General features: G+C 61.0%; 1 protein-coding gene across 12 annotated transcripts; it reads right to left on the bottom strand.

Annotated features, from left to right (window-relative positions):
• Positions 1-3,022: 3,022 nt before the first annotated feature.
• TPM2 (tropomyosin 2 (beta)) lies at positions 3,023-17,612 on the bottom strand. 12 transcript variants are annotated; one of them, XM_014953907.1, is made up of 9 exons: positions 17,470-17,612; positions 16,206-16,331; positions 9,682-9,815; positions 8,131-8,248; positions 7,936-8,006; positions 7,607-7,682; positions 6,873-6,935; positions 6,473-6,542; positions 3,023-3,325 (listed from the first exon to the last, which is right to left on the bottom strand). In XM_014953907.1, the coding sequence occupies exons 1-9, from the start codon at positions 17,581-17,583 to the stop codon at positions 3,243-3,245; spliced, it is 855 nt and encodes a 284-aa protein (XP_014809393.1). In that variant the 5' UTR covers positions 17,584-17,612; the 3' UTR covers positions 3,023-3,242. The 12 variants fall into 12 exon arrangements, with proteins under 12 accessions (XP_014809393.1, XP_014809396.1, XP_014809400.1 ...); XM_014953910.1 differs by lacking the exon at positions 7,607-7,682 and adding an exon at positions 7,072-7,147; XM_014953913.1 differs by lacking the exons at positions 3,023-3,325; positions 7,607-7,682 and adding exons at positions 3,332-4,571; positions 7,072-7,147.
• Between the last annotated feature and the right edge of the window lie 1,506 nt (positions 17,613-19,118).

Genomic DNA, 19,118 nt, shown 5'->3' with positions numbered 1-19,118 from the left:
ATGTGGGTGTCCACAGCCTGCATGGGATGGGACCTGATCCTGACATGGAGGGACATGGCCCATACCATAAGGACATGGCCTGCACCCAGGGGAGCGCCTTCAGGAAGGGGTAGCTGTGCTGCCCCCCCAGGACTTGGACCAGCCAAGGGGTGCCGAGGGTTGGGTGAAGTGTGCTGGCTGTCCCTAAGGGTCCCTAGCTGCCTGTCACTCCGTCATAGGCCTGCCTCGCTGCACAGGGGCTCTGGTGCTGCTTCCAGACCCCCTGCAGCTCCTGAGCACGTGGGATAGGGTCCCCACGCTCTTGCACTGCCTGCTCTGCGCTCACCGCTCAGGCAGCGCAGCTCCAGTGTGGGGTGCGCTACCAAGGGCTGCATATCAGGTGTATGCAGCTTATACCAGGTGTATGCAACTTATAGAGAAATGAGACAGTACCGAGTGGTTATAGCCATTTGCATTTTCCTCCAGCTACCTCTGCTGGGATTGACGAATTAGTGACACTGATTTGGAGACAGAGTGCTTGGTGCGGCCCTTGGCCTTCGGCAGCCTGACTTTGTTCCGAAATCACCCAGAGTCCTGTGAAACCTCAGCACGGTGGCTTTTCCTGCTCTCACCCAAATGTATAGGGCTGTAAATGCAGGGAGGAACTGAGAGGTGGTGGTGGTCTGTGTCCATCTCATCAAAATGTCTCTGCAGAGCTCTTGGTGTCATCCTTCCCCTCCAGCACGTAGTTCAAGGGTATTGAACAGGAAGGAGTCAGAGATCAGCTGAGGCACCAGAGTGATGAGAAAGCTGGAGAAGAGAGCGGAGGTGAGAGGCTGCCAGAGGCTAATGTAGTGGTTTATCAGTGGGTGACAGCCCACAGCAGGAGTCCTCAGCACAAGAAGGACATGGACTTGTTGAAAGGGTCCAGAGGAGGCCACGAAGGTGATCAGAGGGCTGGAGCACCTCTGCTATGAGGACAGGCTGAGACAGTTGGGGTTGTTCAGCCTGGAGAAGAGAATGCTCCAGGGAGACCTTATAGCAGCCTTCTGGTATCAGAAAGGGACCTACAAGAAATCTGGAGAGGGACTTTTTAGTGATATGCCCCACAACAGGGCTGAAAGCTCTTCAGGGAGATCTTCAGTGTGTCAGGCCAAGATAAACAAATCCAAAGGTTGAAATGCAGTGGGGAAGGTGCAGTGGGAGGGACGGAGGAGGGGACAGGCACTATGGTCCTCCGCGTGGGTCTGAGTGACGCGTGTGGGGAGATGTGCCTCCTCCAGGTTGATCTCCCCTGCCAGCAGCTCCTCAGCGCCCTGGCCTCCCAGAGCTTCCCCTGGCCTGCATCTTTCTGCAGGGCCGTGGGGGGAAGGAGATGGGTGGGAAGAACTAGAAAAATGCAAAGCTTTGCTGAACCATGAAAGGCAGGCTCATTCATGTCTTTAGGACAGAGCATCCCCTGGGAACAGCGGCTCCTGCCAAACCACAGGCGGTTCAGAGGGACACCCCTTGCAGCGGCGTGTAAACGGTTAAGTCAAATGGACTGGTCCAAACCAGGAGGCAGCAGCAGGCTAATGGGGAAAAACACTGGGTGTGAAAGGGCTCTTTGTGCCAGCAGGAAGGCGAAGGGCGCCCAGAGGCTGGGCACTGGGGACGCACCCTGATAGGAGCGCAGGGCTGGCTTGTTTGCAGTGCGGGGCGCAGGCTTCTGGAGAAGAGGTGGTTTGACACTCTTATTCCTTTTGCAGCCACACAAGCCCCTGCCTGGAAGGTACTTTGACCAAGGAACGGAATGGCTCAGCTGACGTGCTGCAGAAAAGCCAGATGGACCCAAGGAGGAGCTCCAGCTCTTGTGCAGGGCCGGCTCAGCAGGCCAGGGCAGCTGTGCATTGTCCTGCCCTCCAGCACATCCAAGGCAGGACGCTGTGGCTTAAGGTGGGTCTCGCACCCAGGGAGGACGACCAGAAACTGAGCACCCAGTGCAAAGGGAACCGTTTCCCTGTAGAAGAAGATCTCAGAGCCATCAACCAGAGGTGCTGGGCCAGGGGGAGGGCAGGAGGCCGGTAGCACCTGGGCAGGAAAGAGATGCAATCTTACCACCCTCCTTTCCTGTGCTGAGAGGCGCAGCAAATAAAGGAAAGTAGATAACGAAAGCTATCCCTGCTGGCTGCTCGCTGGGGCGATGGCCCGTCTCGGCGAGGGGTCAGTATGAATTATGTTTCCTGGCAGCATGAAGCTGTGCTTTTAGAGCAATATCCGCCGGTAGCGTGGGACAGCAGGGCTCAGCACCCATCATGGAGGGGCCCCAAGCGGAGGGCAGGACTAGATCATGACTTTGGGCATCCCCAGGAAATCCAGCCCGTTTTGATGACAGCAATGAGACACATCCTGCTGCTCTTCGTGTTGGAGAAAATACAGCAAGCCAGGAGCAAACTTCCTGAACACTTTGGGAAGTGGTTGCCTCCTGCATTAGTACTTGCTAGTTTACACAGCTGTCCCTGTGTTTTCTGGGACATTGCATTCAGCAATTGGTAATAGAAAGTGCAACTAGCACACAGGGTAAGGAGCTAACCCCAGACCGACCCGGAGAAGACCTTGATAACTAATAATGTGTGCATGCACAGTCACACGCACGTATGCGTTCTCAGACAGCGTCATGAACATGAGCAGATGAAGCAGACTCCATGGAAAGGTCTAAGATCTTGTGGCTTCCCCAAGTGCCAGGCAGGTAACATGCTGGCTGTGGAAGGGCAGTGATATGTCAATCACCGTGCACTTGAAGAGGATGGTCAGTTTGGACTGAGCTTGAGATGCGGAGGTTTCCTGTGCGTCCCAAGGAAGTGATGGAGATGAGGGAACGCAGCCCAAACTGTGTGTGCTATCGCTCCCAGCCCCCCACTGCCACAGAGGACATCCTTAAGCCGGCCATACTTGCCGTGGACCCAAGTCCCTGCAGATCTTCCTTGCACAAACTGGGCACAGAGATCCCCACGATGTCTCCTAGAGCCTGCCCCTGCCCACAAGAACTACACACACCCATCCATCTTGTCAAACTGCTTTAATTTGGACATGAAGACAGGACAGAGCCAGTCAGGCTGTGCACAGACAAGATGCCCCTCAGCCACGGTGTAAGGCTGCAGGGCTTCCCTTCTCAATGGATGTGTGGATTTGGCCAAGACGCAATTCAGCTGATGACATCCTGAGCGTGCCAGTGGGGTGCACGTGTGGGGTAGGGAAGAGGGATGGGGGCTCCCCAGGACAGCTCAGAGGTTGTTCAGCTCCAACAAGGTCTGGTCCAGGACCTGGTGGATCCCCACGTTCTCCTCTTTGGCACTGGCCAGACTCTCTGTGAATACAAGAGACACCCAGCCACGCACACAGCCACAAGTGTACCCAGGTGCAGCCAGACACACACACACCGCACCAAGCACAGACACACGCACACGGATGGACATTTCAGTCGCCTCCAGCTGAGCAGGGCATCCCCATGGAGCAGAGTCCACGCAAGCAGCCCCATCACCAGCAGGGGCAAGCCTGGCCACTATGGAACCTGCCAGGGTGGCCAGGCCAGCCAGGCTGGTCACTGGGGGTAGGTGGTCCCCACTCTTTAGCATTTCTATCCTCCCATGGTGCCCCGTTGCCCACGACCAGGCCCTCCGCCGTGCAGGTACCACTGATGGGTACCATTCCCTGGCCAGCCACCAGCATGTCCTGTCCTGGGGCATCACCACCATCCAGCTGTGGGGATGTGCACAAACCCTTGGCCAGCGAAAGAGGAGAGCCAGTGCCTGCTGCTTGACCCAGCGGTGCTCCGTGAAGAAGAGGAGTGAGACAGCAGCCCAGGAGTGTGGGCAGAGAGGACAGCAGAAAGAGAAGGAGCAGAGCTAACGAGGCTGCAGGGACGAGCTCTGCCAGGCAGCCCGCTGCCGAGGCAGCCTCCTCCAGTGGTTGCTTCCAAATGGCATCCTCCTTTCCTCTAGAGACAGGGGTGGGATGAGAGCTCTGCCCACCCAGCCCCATCTCCCAGCACTCCCAGCTGGGCTCTTCCCTGTCCCCTGCCCCGAGTAGGGGGCAGTGGGTACTGCCGGGTCCCCAGCTCCTATTCCAGCCCTCCCAGCGCCCTGCAGGGGCCCCGCTCTGAGGGGATATTCCCTGCACAGTTTGGGGTGAGCAGAGTGAGGAGGAAGAGGCTGGCCGCGGACTCCTGGGACGAGGGGAGGAAGGCAGCAATACAGACCACCACATCCCTCCCCGGGGCTGATGCCGGGACACAGCCATCCACGAGCATCCCAAGACATCACAAAAACCCTCATTCCTCTCCCAAGAAAAAACTGTCAGCTCCAGAGGCATTCTGTGTCCCCCCCCAAGAAGGGCAGTTACCCCCAGGAGGATAAGCCAAGGCTCTGCACCCCTCCTAGCCCCGGCAGGGAGGGGGCAGGGGCTACCAGCCCTGAGCCAGCCTGGCCAAAACCGGGCAGGGAGGCTGGGCTGGGGCTGGGAACTCTGGGCAGCTCAGTTGTTAAGTTCATTAAGGATGACCCGCAGCTCGTTAGTGAGAACACGGTTTCTCTCAGCCTCCTGCCGGGAGCGCTCTAGAGAAAATGGAGACGTCAGCGCAGCAGAGGGAAGAGAGAGAGAGAGAAAGGCAAGTTAGTGAAAAGAGACAGCATTCCCCCAAACCCGCACTGGAAATCCCGTGACCACCCAGCCAGCATCAGGGATGAGCTGGACTGGCAGGAGGTGGCAGCCGGTCCCAGGGCAGGCACGAGGCTGTAGTCCATCAATTTGGGAATTGGGTTCTGGGGCAGGGTAGGATGCTGAGGAAGGAGGAGGAGGAGAATGATCAGGGACCCATTTAAAGGTCACTGCTGAAGGGTTGGTAGGGTCAGTCCCTTCATCGAGGGAGGGTAATGCAGGAGAGATGCCAGGGCTGAGATCGTTGCTTGAGGGCAATGTCTGGGAGCGGGGACGAGGAATGGACAGGACTAGGTCTAACCGTGCTATTTCAGGCCTAAAGAGTCATGGAGAAGATGGCAGGAGATGAGGAAAGCTGTGCACGAGAGCCAGGGGGTGGCAGGGGTTCATCCCCTGGGCCGAGGCACAAAGTCCTGCTCAGCCCAGAAGCACGGGACCCCCTTGGGGGTTCAGCCACAACCATCTCGGGGGTCCCGCGGCTGCGAGCTGCCTGCGACCACCTACTGCCACCCCGCTGCTGGTACCGGCGTGAGACAGGCAGGAGATGAGGGACAGAGCGGCATGAAGAAAACGAAGAAGAAACCAAGGAAAGAAAACGCTTTATTGAGACCAACTCAGTAAACCCAGAGGGACAGAACATAGAAGAAAAAAAAAAAGTCATGAAATGCAAACTGAAGAGCAAATGTGCAAAGGACAGGAGGGAGGCAGGGACGAAGGAGGAACCGGGGGGTCTGGGGGCTGCCTGCCTGCCTGCCTGACTGGGGAAGGGCTGCCTGCACAGCCAGACCCAACACTATCCCCTGGGCCTGGGCTTTGAGGGTGGAAGCGCCACTTCCCCTGTGCGGGTCCTCCCCACCCTGGGCCTAGAAAACAGCACGCGGGGGCTTTGCTGTGGGGGGGATGTGGGGGGCAGGTGGCCACCCCCCAGCCTTGGGGCTGCAGAGTCCCCGGTGCTTGTGCTGCTGGGGAGCCGAGGGGGAGCTGTTGGAGCACAGGGCTCCTGGGCACAGACCTGTCCCCCACTGGGTAATGCTGGGGCAGGGACCTACAACCACTCGGGCACTGTCCGCCCAGTGTGTGAGGGTCCCCAGGGGCTGCTACCCTGCCCCGCCAAACACCCCTAAGCTCCTACACCTCACCTTCCCCCAAAGAAGGGCGGGGGCTGCAGGAACACCCCGGGCTGGCTCCTGTCCCAAAGGAGCCTATGGACAGGCACAGGCTAGGAAGGACAGAGGAGGACAGAGCAGGCAGGGACAGCAGTGGGGTGGCCGGGCAGGCAAGCGGCCAAGCTGGGGACCGGGGAGAGGCAGAAGGGGGATGAGGGGGCCAGGGGGAAGGTTTGCGGGGATGGAAAATGCAGTGCTGGTGCCCGGCGGGGGGGCTCAGAGGGAAGTGATGTCGTTAAGTGCATTGTCCAGCTCCTCGCTGATGGCTTTGTACTTCATCTTCTGCGCATACACTTCGTCTGCAGGCGTGGTGGGGGGGGACACGGGACGGGTGGGGGGCAGGCGGTGGAGTGAGAGAGAGTGGCTGTGAGCGGGGTGTGGGGCCGAGGGCGGCAGGAGCGTGTGGGCACAGGCAGCGTGGACACGGCCCTCCCCACCCCAGGGCAGAGCCCCAGACCCCAGCAGCTCTGCGCTGCCGTGCCAGACACCATGGTACCCAGCCTCCCCCCCCGGCTGCCAGGACCCCTGCCCACCCTCTCACCCCGGCCAAGCCCTGTCTGGCCCCACCAGAGGCACGTCCTGGCAAGTGCTCCCCAGGAAAGAGGGACGTGGGGCCAACAGGGACATTTTACCTTCTAGATCGTCGATGGTTTTCTCCAGCTTCGCCACAGACCTCTCTGCAAACTCCGCCCGGGTCTCAGCCTGTGGGAGTGCAGCGGGGAGATGGTGAGCTGTGGGCCACAGCGGGGATGGTGCAGGCTGCACCGCACCCCAAATCTGCCCTGACTGCATCTCTGGTACCCTCCTCCACGAGCCCTCCCCTGGGAAAGGCAAGGGACAAGGTCCCCACGGACCCCCACACCGTAAACTAGAGCAGGCTGATGGGGGGGCATCCCAGACCCAGGCACCTGCCATGCTGCAGGGCTGCAATTTGGGGAACGGTGAGAGAATATCTGCGTAACGGGGTCAAAACCCTCATGGGGTGGCAAACTCATGCCTGCGCCGATGCAGTGCTGGCCCCGCACCCCTTACCTCCTTCAGCTTTTCCCCTAGAAGCTTGATTTCCTCCTCATACTTGTCCTCCTTGGTGGAATACTGCAGAGACAGAGACAGGCACCCGTGAGTCCCATGGGACACCTCCGGCCATCCTTCCACCCCAGCAGGAGACCCCAGCACCCCCAGACCCCACGCACTCTGCCCAGCTTCATTCAGCAGCCCCGCGGGGTCCTACCTTGTCAGCCTGGGCCTCCAGGGACTTCAAGTTGTTGGTGACAATTTTCAGCTCTTCCTCTAGGTCACCACATTTACTACATCCCAAGCAGGGGCCGCCAGGAAGGGGAGCAGGGCCGGGGTGGGGGCAGGAGAGAGTGGGGAGCAGAAAGAGCGGGCACGGGGAAGAAGGAAAGAAAGAGAGAGAACAAGTTGAGAGAGGAGAAAACTCAGTGCAGGTGGAAAAGGAGCAGAGCCGCTGCGAGCGGGAGCTGCCGGCACGCATCCGTTCATCCGGTCCTCGTGCCTCCTCGCACGGACGCCCCGTGCATTGCCGCCGGCTGGGCTCCTGCCAGCCCTGCTGAGAAAGAGGGCAGGCACGGAGGGATGGAGGAGCGTGCCCAGCCCGCGCCCGCTGGAGGAGGAGGAGGTGAGGGGAGGTCACCGGTGGAGGCAGCGGTGCAGAGAGGAGAGAGGTGGTGGCTCGCACGGTTTGAGAGACAGCGACAGAGAGAGGGGGGGCTGCTGCGCGTCGCCCCGTGCCCCTGCCCCAGTACCTCTTCCTCTGAGGCAATGAGGGATTTGAGAGTCTGGTCCATGGTCCGCAGCTCTTCTTCCAACTGTCTCACTCGGCTGGGGTGGAAGAGGGGGCACCCCGGCAAGGGGACAGCAGAGAACAGGGTCAAGGATGTGCTGCCAGCAGCAGGTTGGCATCCCCCTGCCCCCAGCCTGCGAGCCCAGGGACCACCCTGATGGAAGACTGTGACGTTCCCAGAGAGGGACATCCCCACGCCCACACAGACATCACTGTCCCCACGGCTGCCAGGGACCTGGGGCAAAGGCTGCGTTGGACCCCCGTGTGGTGCCCACCAGGAGCCCCGCTCACCTCTCCGCCACTTCTGCCCTCTCCTCCGAGCGCTCCAGCTCTCCCTCAAGGACGACCAGCTTGCGGGCGACCTGTTGACAGCAGCAAGAAGCATGCATTTGCCCTGCTCTTACCCCAATTGAGGGCACAAGGCTGCAAGGAGGCTGCCCTGCATGCTGGTGGGGGGTCAGGACTGGGAGAAGGAAGAATACACACCTCCTCATATTTGCGGTCAGCCTCCTCCGCTATGTGCTTTGCCTCCTTCAGCTGCATTTCCTGGAGCTCCATCTTCTCCTCATCCTTCATGGCCCTGTTTTCGATGACCTTCATGCCTCTGAAAAGAGCCCAAGCCAGAGGATGTTACTGCTGTGGGTCCTTCTGCTTGCCCTCTGTACCCTAACTGTTTTCGATGACCTTCATGCCTCTGAAAAAAGCCCAAGCCAGAGGATGTTATTGCTGTGGGTCAAGGTGGCACCTGCACCTTCTGCTTGCCCTCTGTAGCCTAGCCCTGCCATCCTTCAGCACCAGAGACATGGAATGTTGCATGGGGATGCTGGCACTTGCTGGCCACCCCATGCAGTCGGGTCACACCAGTGGTACCCCAAGGATGCTGCTGCTGGCTCCAGGACTATGTTCCAGAGTGGGAAAACATGGCTATGGTGCCTCTCAACCAGGCAGGTCCTGAACAGATCATTTGGAGGGAAAAATTCGTGCAGCCCAGGATGAACCAGACATAACCTCCACAAAAGCAGCCTGATGGGCCAGCAAGCTTTGGGAAATGCTAGAAAACATCCGCTGGCAAAGCCTTTTCTCATTCAGGGGTGATGCTCACAAGCAGGGGGTCACCAAAACCCCATGGCAGGGACTCCTGCAGACTCTCCTCTTGTCACCCAGATGTTGTTGCCCAAACTGGTCTTTGCCAATGGAGAGAAGAGCTCACGTAACTGTCAGGAACGCTGTGACATGTCTGGGCACTCCCATACAACCTGAGCGCTCTCACCCATACGGTTTCTGCCCAGGAAACCTGCTTGCCACGAGGATGGGGCAACACAGTTTGCAGGACTTTTTTGGAATGAGGCTGGTTCGTTCTCAAAAGCTGACCTTAGTTCCCAGGCAGAGATGTCCCCTCCTGGGCTGTTGTTCAGCCCTTGAATGTAAGAAGCTGCTCTGGGGCAGAAAACAGGCTCCAAGCACCCTCTGCCTTGGTTACAACCTGATATTCGTATAAGCACCACATCAAATTACGAGGATGGGGCAACACAGTTTGCAGGACTTTTTTGGAATGAGGCTGGTTCGTTCTCAAAAGCTGACCTTAGTTCCCAGGCAGAGATGTCCCCTCCTGGGCTGCTGTTCAGCCCTTGAATGTAAGAAGCTGCTGTGGGGCAGAAAACAGGCTCCAAGCACCCTCTGCCTTGGTTACAACCTGATATTCGTAAAAGCACCACATCAAATTTTTCAGGATTTTATGGGTGCCCTAGAAATTTGAAAGCCTTTTTAAGAACACCCGGATCTGGGGGACTTCTCTGCACTGTGGCTTTGCTCTCTCCCTTTCGGGTGTGCAAGAGAACCAACGCAAACCTCATAGGGTCACTTCAGAGGGACCCCATGGTGAAACCAAGGGTGCCGCCTGCAATCAGTGGTGACCCCGCAAGAGAACCAACGCAAACCTCATAGGGTCACTTCAGAGGGACCCCATGGTGAAACCAAGGGTGCTGCCTACAATAAGTGGTGACCTGATGCCGCCCCCGCTGTCCCTCCCCATCACACCTCTCGCTCTCATCAGCCGCCTTCTCAGCCTCCTCCAGCTTCTGCAGGGCGGTGGCCAGGCGCTCCTGGGCTCTGTCCAACTCCTCCTCCACCAGCTGGATACGGCGGTTCAGAGAAGCCACTTCAGCCTCAGCCTGGGGGAGCAGAAACCCCTTGGTCAAATCATGTCTTTTATATATATATATATGTATTAAAAGAAGCATTTTCAGGGGTTACTTCTACATTCACTGTCCACAACACTCCTTTGCACCGTGCAACAAGCCGGCGCTCCCTGGAATGGGATGCCCAACAACGCATCCTCACCTTTCTCTACGGACAACAGAGTTTTCTCCATCCCTAGTGCCCAGTTTGACGCTGGGTCCTCCTGGTCACACAACCCCAGCCCGTCACGTGCAGCCCCTCCACTGTGTCCTCGCACCTCCAGCTCCCACCCCAGAGAGGGACAAGGTGTGTTCACTGGTGCAGCCGTGCCGTCAGGGGGATGGTATTTGGGGTTTGCAGAGCAGTGAGTAAAGAGGGAGGAATGCCCTGTGCAGCTTCGCTCCCGAAAAGGAGATCGGAGCCGCTTGTGGATTTCCTGTTTACGGAGGCGGCGGAGCGAGCGAGGCGGGATCCTCTCCTGTGGGAAGCCCCCGTCCCTGCGCAACAGGGCAGCCTGAAGCCCAGCACAGCCCCTTCTCCCACCCCGAGACGATGCAGAGCAGAGTGCCAGGGGCAATGGAGCGAGTCGCCCTCGGCGGGCTGGTGCCCGGCCAAGCTGCGGCCGCCGGGGCCCATGGGACCGGGGCCCCCTGCTTTCCCTGGCTCTCCTCACGCAGGGCTGGGAGCCGGGGCCGGCCGGGAGCAATGGCCCTGGCCCTCCGCCAGCCCCTCGACGCCTGGCCCCGTGCTCTTTCCATTTGGTAAAGGCCTCCTGCTCCCATCGCCACCGCCGGGAATCGCTGCCTCAGCAGCTCCCAGCCCCGCTCCCCGCTGGGGCAACGGGGGGCTGTGGGGAAGACGAGCATCGGGTGCGAAGGGACAGGCAGCCATGAGACCCCACTGCGGGGAGCAGCCCCGTGCCCCGAGGCACAGGGAAGCATGTACCAACCTGGGGGATAATGTCTCCTGCTTATTCACAGGCTGGAGCAGGCCTGGCTGGCTGCAGCACCTGGCCTCCTGCTCCAGCGCCGGGAATGCCCCGGGGGACACCGGCCAAGCAGGGCGACCATGGGAGCAGCGAGGGGCTGACACCCTGCTTGGCCCCACTAAGTGCCCACAGACCCCCGTGGTGATCCCACAGGGTCACAGCCATCACCTCTCTGAGCAGGGCAGCCTGGTGGCATGTCGGGAGGGCCCCCACGGCCGGCCCAGCAGCCACCTCCACCCCCTGAACTCCCTCTTTCCAGGCTCACCAAGAGCTTTTCCCCAGCCAAGTCACCCAGCGGAGAGCTGGGGCTGGCTCCTATGGGATGATGCTCTGCCTGTGGCATCTGCCTCACCTCATCAGATTTTTTTTTTTTTTTTTCTCCCAGGGAATCACCCCCAAAGTGGGTCAGAGCTGCCCGGATGGACACTTGGGAACATGAGCTCTCCAAGCAGCGCCCAGTGACCGTGGAACCCGATCTGTGGCTGCAGGAAGGGGCCATTTCCTCCACACACAGCCCGAGTGACAACAGCCCGGGTACCGCACCCAGCTCTGCCGCTCCTGATATGGTGAGGATGTTAAAGGAGTGGGCATAGGAAAAAGAAAGAAAGAAGAAAAAAAAACAAAAAAACAAACAACGAACCACCAGCCCCAACAATAAAAAAAGCCAAACCAGGAACAAGCTGCAGCCTGGAAATGCTGTCCCGCTGCCACAGAATGGAAATGTTGGCCAGTGAAAATGCAAATGGGTGCCTTGTCCCTGCGAAGGGACACACTGGAGAGCCGAGGACCCTGTGGCAAAGACCACAGAGCCTGCTGGAAGCAAGACAAGAGCCTGGGCGTGGGATTTTTAGCCATGTTCACGGCCAGCCTCCGAGGGAGGGGATCTTTTCCCAGGATCTATCTGACCGACCCCCAGCAGAGCCGGGGCAGAGGTGGCCGCTGACCGTCTTCCCGTGCCCTGACCGCCGGGGAAGCCCTGGGGAGCCCCCGCCGCACCGAGCATCCCTCACAAGACCCAGGGAGGAGGAGGCGGCGGCAGGAGGCAATCCGGAGGAGGAGGAGGAGGAGGAGGAGGAGGCAGGGACGCTGCCCGAAGCCCCCCACCCCGGTGGCTCTGCAGCAACACCGCGATGGCCCCCGGGGGAGGCAGCCAGCCTGGCTACCGGGGCGAGGGGCGACGGGGGGGTGGCCGGGGCTAGCCAACTATGCCGGCGGCGGGTCCGGAGCCGGTGGGGCATCCCGGGCAGCTGCCGGGGAGCTCACCCACATCCCTCCACACACCTCCCCCCTCCCCGGCGGCCCTTACCCGCTCCCGGGCCTGCCGCTCGGCATCGGCCTCCCGCTGCAGGTGCTCGGCGCGCTCCTCCGCCTCGTCGGCCACCTGCTGCAGGCTCTGGATCTTCTTCTTGACGGCGTCGATGGAGCTGATGCCGGCCATGGCGGGGATGGGGAGGGGGGGGGGGCTGCCGGCGGGGAGGCCGAGCCGCCGAGCCCTTTGTGGGATCCGCCCGGCTCGGGCAGGAAGCGCTCAGGCAGCGGCCGCTCCCGCCGCCCGCCCTGCCTCCATCCCTTCCTGCTCCTCCTCCTCCTCCTCCTCCTCTTCCTCCTCCTGCGGCCGCCGCTCCCTCCGGGCAGCGCACACACAGACACACACACCCCACTCGGTGCCCACCCCCGGAGGGGGACAGTCCACCCCCCCCTCCACCCCATCAGCTGGAGTTGTGTTCACAGCGGTGTCCCCCAACTCAAATTGGGTGCTCCCCACCCCGGGCAGGACGCATGGTCTTCCCCAAGCAGGGATCTCTGTCCCTAGCCCTCCTCAAAACAAGACTTCTAGGCTGGGCACACCGTGCCCCCCACCCCAGGCAGGGTGCCTGCCTGGTGCCCCCCTCCCCTCTCAGGCAGATCCACAGTCCTCATTGCCAGGGCGCATGGTACCAGCAGACAGGGTCTGCAGTACTGGAACACAGTCCCCCCCAAGGCAGGGCACATGGTGCCCCTCAGGCAGGGGTGGACAGTCCCACCAAAATCCCCCAGAGTGACAGAGAGGAGCCCAGGAAGTCCATTTCTCTGGGGAGAAAAGGGGCTCAGGGAGTCTGGGAGTGCCAGAGCCTGGTCCATGTGAGCCCCCATGGGCACAGGAGCGGTGTAACCATGAGTGCCCCCCAAGCTCTGCCTCCCACACCCCCTTTTTTGGGACTTTTGCCCCATAGGGGTCATAGGTAAGGCAATGAAAGGCATGAGGGACATGGGGCAGAGCTCCCTCCCAGTTGTCCCCCTAGGGAACATGGGGCTAGATGCCCAGGGCACAGCAAGGTCCCCAGTGGCCATCCTTCTCAGCCCCATGGCATCTGCTGCCCCAAGTGAGGACCTGGCCAGCAGCCCCATAGGGACCCATGGGGCCAACAGAGCCCCCCGCAGTCCCAAGCTGCCGTGGGGGCTCTGCCCCATGGAGTAGGCCAGTTCCCAGCTCCCAGATCTGCACCCTGGCCAGGGCACTTGCCCTGATCCATCAGGAGAGGCTGGTGCTGGTGACACTCAATCCTCCCTTAAGGAGCTCTGACAGCTCCCGGGCAGCCCCGGCTGCACTTCACACCTGCCTCCAGGGATGCCCAGGATATGACCCCACTGGCTGCCCTCAGCTCCAGGGCCAGTGGTCCTGGGTGGGGGGCAACCTGGTGGCAGCGCCCTGCAGCCTTGCATCGCTTTGCCAAACATCGGTGGAAGAGGCGGCGCTGCGGGTCCCCGGGGAGCACATGGCCTGGGGGGGCTTGGCTTCAGTCCCGGCTGGTCCTGCCCGGCTCCCGACACGACGCCTGGGTGCCAAGAGCGCTCCCAAGCTGGCACATGGAGCCCCGAGCAGAATCGGGGGGCTCTGACAGCAATGGGGCAGGGATGAGCGGGCTGCAGGCTGGCAGGAGGCAGGTTGGGGGGCAGAGTTGGGGGGCAGCCACCCCCAGTCCAGCGGCGGCCGGGCTGGGTGCCTCCTGCTCTGGCCCCACCCAGGGATGCAGTCACTTCCCAGCAGAGCCCCGTTCCCTCCCACCGGCTCGGGGAATCGCCAAATAAGAGCAAAGTCTCGGCTGGGGAGAGCGACTGGGGCGGGAACTTGGGTGAAGCCTTCGGGATCGTGGCCTGGGAACGTCGGAGTTTTCCCTGGGCCCTGCTGGAGTGGCCAGGGACAGGTCACCAGCTGGGGACACAAGGGGCTGGAGGGGGCTGTGTGCCCAGCAGCCCCTGCACACATCCTGCCCTGGCCACCACGCACTGACCCTCCTTGGGGGGGCAAGGGGGTGGTGGGGCCATGGTGGCCCGGCAGAGCTGCAGGGAAGGGGCCGCCACGCGTGTGGAGCTGCTGATCAGGGGTCAGTGCCACCATCGGACCCCCCTCCAAGTGCCTGGGGGTGTTGCATTTGTACCCCTTAGTGCAGCCCCCGCAGTCTTTGCGCACTGCCAACCAGTGCCAGAGGCAGGGCAGTACCAAAGCAGGGGGAAATTTATGCTTTTAAAGCATTTGTTCAAGGGCAGGAGACTGCCTGGATTGCTGTGATGGGCCCTAACCTGAGGGAGGGACGGGGACACACTGTGCCCACAGGCACACGCTGTCTTGGCCACCAAGGGTGGCACCGGGGTCCCCAGAGAGCTGGGTGGGCTCTACTCCACGCTTCTTTCACTGGAGCTGGGAGCTGCACTGCCTGTCACCCCGTGGAGGAGGTGACACCAGTCTGGCACTTAGTGCTGTCAGCACACTCGGGTCCCTGGCGCGGGGACCTGGTGGCTCCCACAGCCCCACACATGGCACAGCCCATCCAGGCTTCAGCATGGACCCAGGACCACCATGCTGATGTTGGGCTCCCAGCCTGCCTGTGGCACCCTCACAGCCAGCCTGCTCTCCCTGATGCTGCTCCTTCACCGTGGTCTCCCCTCCAACCCTTCCCTGGAGGGGTCCGTGGCTCTGTTCCTCATATCTGCTGGGACAGGATCCTCCACGCTGAAGCCTGCAGGCTGGCCAGGCTGTTGTGGACCACGAGTGGGGATAGGCATCCCCCCTGCCTAGTGTGGTATCACACAGCCCCCTGACAGCAGCAAACCACTCCGTACCCATAGCCAACGTCTGCCTGTACCCATAGCCGACGTCTGCCCAGCACCACCATTTGCACCTTCCTCTGAGTCCCACATTGGGCATGTCCCATCCACGCTCAGCCAGTCCCCACACTGAGTTTGCCCTGTCCTGCACCAGCGTGGATCCAGTCAGACCAGTATGGACCTTGCTGCACATGGCAGCTGCCCTGCCTGGCTCAACGTGCCTGCCCCATGCCAGGATAAATGTGCCCTTCCAGAGGATTTTCAATGTTTTAAACTGCTTGGTTTAGTATCTCACTGATAGGGTCAGCAAACAACACTGGGCCATGCCAGGGACTTGTGCTGCCACTGCTCGTCCTTGTCTGCTCACCTCTGTCCTTGGCACCCACCTCAGAGATTTGACGCATCTCCCCCATTTAGCTCCATAAACCAGCTGGGATTGGATTTTCTTATTCTCAATCCCAAAAAGCCAGGCTGTGCCCTGCTGGCCGTGCTCCAGCCGGCTCCCCTTTAGCTTCTCCTCTAGTTTCCAGGGTTGGTTTTCATCAAAGAAGGACTGGCTATCAAAAGGAGGATTTATTTATAGGGTGTCAAATACCCTGTGTGGCACCGCAGGTCGTTATACCCCGTCCCCAAGCGGCTCCGTGGCCACACACAGCTGTTCCACCCTTCATCCTGGCCGGGCACAAGCCAATTTCAACACCTTCCTAACATCTCCCCACCGGGATCCATTTCCCAGGAGACACATCAGTCACGGCACTAAATAAAACTCTTCCTGGCTTTTCCCTTCCTAGGACACAGGTTGGCACATTGGAACCCCAAAATGACCAAGTCCCTCCCCATGCACACCAAGCACCCTTCCTTGCAGCCAGCACGTGGCAGGTGGCCACGAGCAAGAGCTTTTTCCATTTTTCTGCTCTTTTTCACTTTACTGCCACAGTTTAGCAAGTACTACAGAGTTTTTCCTACAAGCACTGTGGAGGCGTGTGGCTGGGGACCAGTGACGCAGCTGGGGACACTCGTCCCCATTAGCATTGGGGAGCCAGGCAGGTGGCTGCCCACAAAGCTCCAGGCAGGACCGGCCACCCAAACGGTGCCCTCTGCAATGGGCCTGGTCCCTACACCCCAAAGAGGATCCGTCCTGTCCCTGCCCTGCATCTCAGCCTGGTTCAGTGTCAGCATCACAGGAATGGGATCCTGACAATCTTCCCCACGGATGCTTTCCATATAAGGCCCCCCTCTTCCTTCACCACCCCCCCGCTCCGAGGTCCGGCGCCCGCGCAGAGGAGGAGTTGCTGGCGTGCCTACGTACGTCTGTAGCTTTCTTCTCCGCCTGCTCCAGCTTCTCCTGGGCCTCCTTGACAGACTCGGAGTACTTCTCCACCTCATCTTCCGTGCCCTTCAGCTTCTTCTGCAGGCCCTGCTGTTCTTCCTCCAGCTGGGGAAGGGACAGAGGGCGGGGGTCAGGGGGGATGGTGGTGCCCACAAGGCTGGGAGGACATGGCCATCCTTCTCCTGGGGAGACCCAGGCTCAAGGCACAGCAGGAGCACACGGACACCCTTCCTGTCAACTTTGGGGTCACAGTTCCTTGGGGAGCCCTTGGTCTCCAAGGCTGGAGCACCCTCAGAATCCCTGAGCCCACTGGGAGTAAAGGGGTGGTGGGCTCCCTCCCCATGCAGGTGACCAGAGGGGTCCTGACCTAAGGGATCTGCTCTGCAGGGTGCCGAGGAGGTCCCCAGGGTGGGATTACATTGTCCCCAAGAGTCTCCCTGGCAAAGGTGTCCCATGGACATAAAGGGTATTTGAGGGGAACAGCGTAAGTGGTCAGGGGCAACAGGCTGGACAGCAGGGTGAGGTCCCCAGGAATTGGCACACAGTGGTCCCCAGAAATTGGCACACAGCAGTGTGAGGTTCCCAGGGGGAGGGGGACCCAATGGGATGAGGTCTCAAGGGCTGGGCATCCCTAGGGCTGGGATCCACAAGCAGGACACCCAGTAGGACAAGGTCCTCAGGGCTGGACACCCCTAGGGTGAAGGGTCCCCAGGCTGGACACCCAGTGGGACAGGGTCCCCGGTGGTGTACACCCCTAAAACGGAGGGTCCCCAGGCTGGACACCCAGTGGGATGGGGTCCCTGGGGCAGGACACCCCTAGGGTGAAGGGTCCCCAGGCTGGACACCCAGTGGGATGGGGTCCCCGGGATGCACACCCCTAAAACGGAGGGTCCCCAGGCTGGACACCCAGTGGGATTGGGTCCCCGGGATGCACACCCCTAAAACGGAGGGTCCCCAGGCTGGACACCCAGTGGGATTGGGTCCCCGGGATGCACACCCCTAAAACGGAGGGTCCCCAGGCTGGACACCCAGTGGGATTGGATCCCTGGGGCCAGACACCCCTAGGGCAGAGGGTCCCCAGGCTGGACACCCAGTGAGATTGGGTCCCCGGGGCCAAACACCCCCAGGGCAGAGGGTCCCCAGGCTGGACCCCTAGCGGGACAGGGTTCAAGGGGCTTAAGACCCTTAAGGCAGGGGTCCCCGGGCAATGCCGGGTGGGGGGGGCGGTCCGTGGGACACCCACCTGCTTGCAGCGGTCCTCCGCCTGCTTCTTGTCGGCCTCCGCCTGCTCGGCGCGGTCGATGGCGTTCTCCTTGTCCAGTTTCAGCATCTGCATCTTCTTCTTGATGGCTTCCATGGTGGCGGCGGGGCGCTGGGCGGCGGGGGGGGGGCAGCATCCCCGGCTGGCACCGTCGCAGCCCCGGGGTCGGGCATCCACGGGGGCCCTGGGAGAGGGACAGCCCGACGGCACCACCGGGCGAGGGACACCCCGACGGCACCGCCGGGCGAGGGACAGCCCGGGGCACTGCTCGAAGGGGGACCGGGCAGTGGGGCAAACCTCTAGGGACAGACACCCCGGGGGCACTGCCTAAGGGACACCCTGGGGAACTGCTGACAGGGACACCCTGGGACACTGCTCTAGGGGTACCCTGGTGGTACCGGGTGAGGGACACCCTTGGGTGAGGGACACTCGGGGCCACTGTGAGAAGGACACCCAGGACATCGCACTAGGGGGGCCCCGATGGCACTATGCTAGTGGCACTCTGGTGGGGACACTGCATTAGGGATACCCTGGTGGCACTGTGCTATGAGCACCCCAGGGTACTGCATTAGGGATACCCTGGTGGCACTGGGCAAGGGACTCTCCAGTGACACTATGCTAGAGGTACCCTGGGGGCACTGGACTAGGGACAGACCAGTGACACCATGCTAGGGGCACCTCAGGGGTATTGCAGGAGAGGCAACCCAGTGGCACCATGCTAGGGATGCCCCAGAGCACTGCAGTGGGGGCATTTCTGTTGGCACTTCTGTGATGACGCTGGGCTGGAGGGGACCCCCTGTGACCTCTCACCACCATGGGGAAAACGTTGTGCCTGGCCCTGTGTTTGGGGGCTGCATGTACTGGCAGTCTGCTGTCACTGTGCCCCAGGGACACCCACCCCCAGGGCCTGAGACCTGCCTCTGCTCTGGCCAAAGCTGTCCCCCCATGCCCTGCCACTGCACCCTGAGGCCTGAGCCCCCCTGTTTGTGGGGTTCAGGCACCTCAGGGGCTGGCACGGCACTTGGGGACACCCATGGGCTGGCGCTGAACTCCTGGGGACACTCTCAGTCTGTGATTGTGCTCAGGGGCACCCACGGGCTGTGGTTACAGCTGGGGACACCCATACGCTGTGACTGCAGTCAGGGATGTTACAGGTGGGCACTGCAGACACCCACAGGCTGTGGTTGCACTCAGGGACACCCCTGGGCTGTGACTGCACTGGGGTACACCATGGGCTGGCACCACCCACATGGGGAAAATCCCCCGGGGAGAGAAGCAAGTGGAGCCTCTGACCTTCCCATCCAGCTCCTGCGTCACAGCGGGGCAGGAGGGCCCCAGGTCCACCCAGGCTCCCTGGCACCCACCTCCCCACTGCCTTGCACCCTGCTGCCATCGTCCCTGGCACCCACAGGGACACCTGGCACACGGACAGCCCGTAGGGTGGCATTTAAAGGTGACACAGGGTGCGTGGGCAGCCCGCTGCCCCTCTCCGTCTTTCTTCTCTAAATAAACTGTATTCCACAGGCAAAAAAATGCAAACCCTTCAGATCCTGGCTCCTCCAAAAATAACCCGCTCTTTAATAACGCTCGTAAATGCTTCTGGCGCATTCCCAGCTGCAGGGTGGGCTCTG

The sequence above is a fragment of the Calidris pugnax genome, unplaced genomic scaffold (assembly GCF_001431845.1).
Source record: "Calidris pugnax isolate Ruff unplaced genomic scaffold, ASM143184v1 scaffold178, whole genome shotgun sequence".
NCBI lineage: Eukaryota > Metazoa > Chordata > Aves > Charadriiformes > Scolopacidae > Calidris > Calidris pugnax.
This window is presented reverse-complemented; position numbering and strand designations above follow the sequence as displayed.

Bases quoted from the DNA above. Each gene is read 5' to 3' on its own strand.
- TPM2 (XM_014953907.1), bottom strand. From the start codon at position 17,583: ATGGAAGCCATCAAGAAGAAGATGCAGATGCTGAAACTGGACAAGGAG. The intron at 16,332-17,469 runs GTGGGTGTCCCA...TCCCTTCCCCAG, and splicing joins CGGAGGACCGCTGCAAGCAG to CTGGAGGAAGAACAGCAGGG. The intron at 8,007-8,130 runs GTGTGTATTCTT...TGCTGTCAACAG, and splicing joins CTGACCGCAAATATGAGGAG to GTCGCCCGCAAGCTGGTCGT.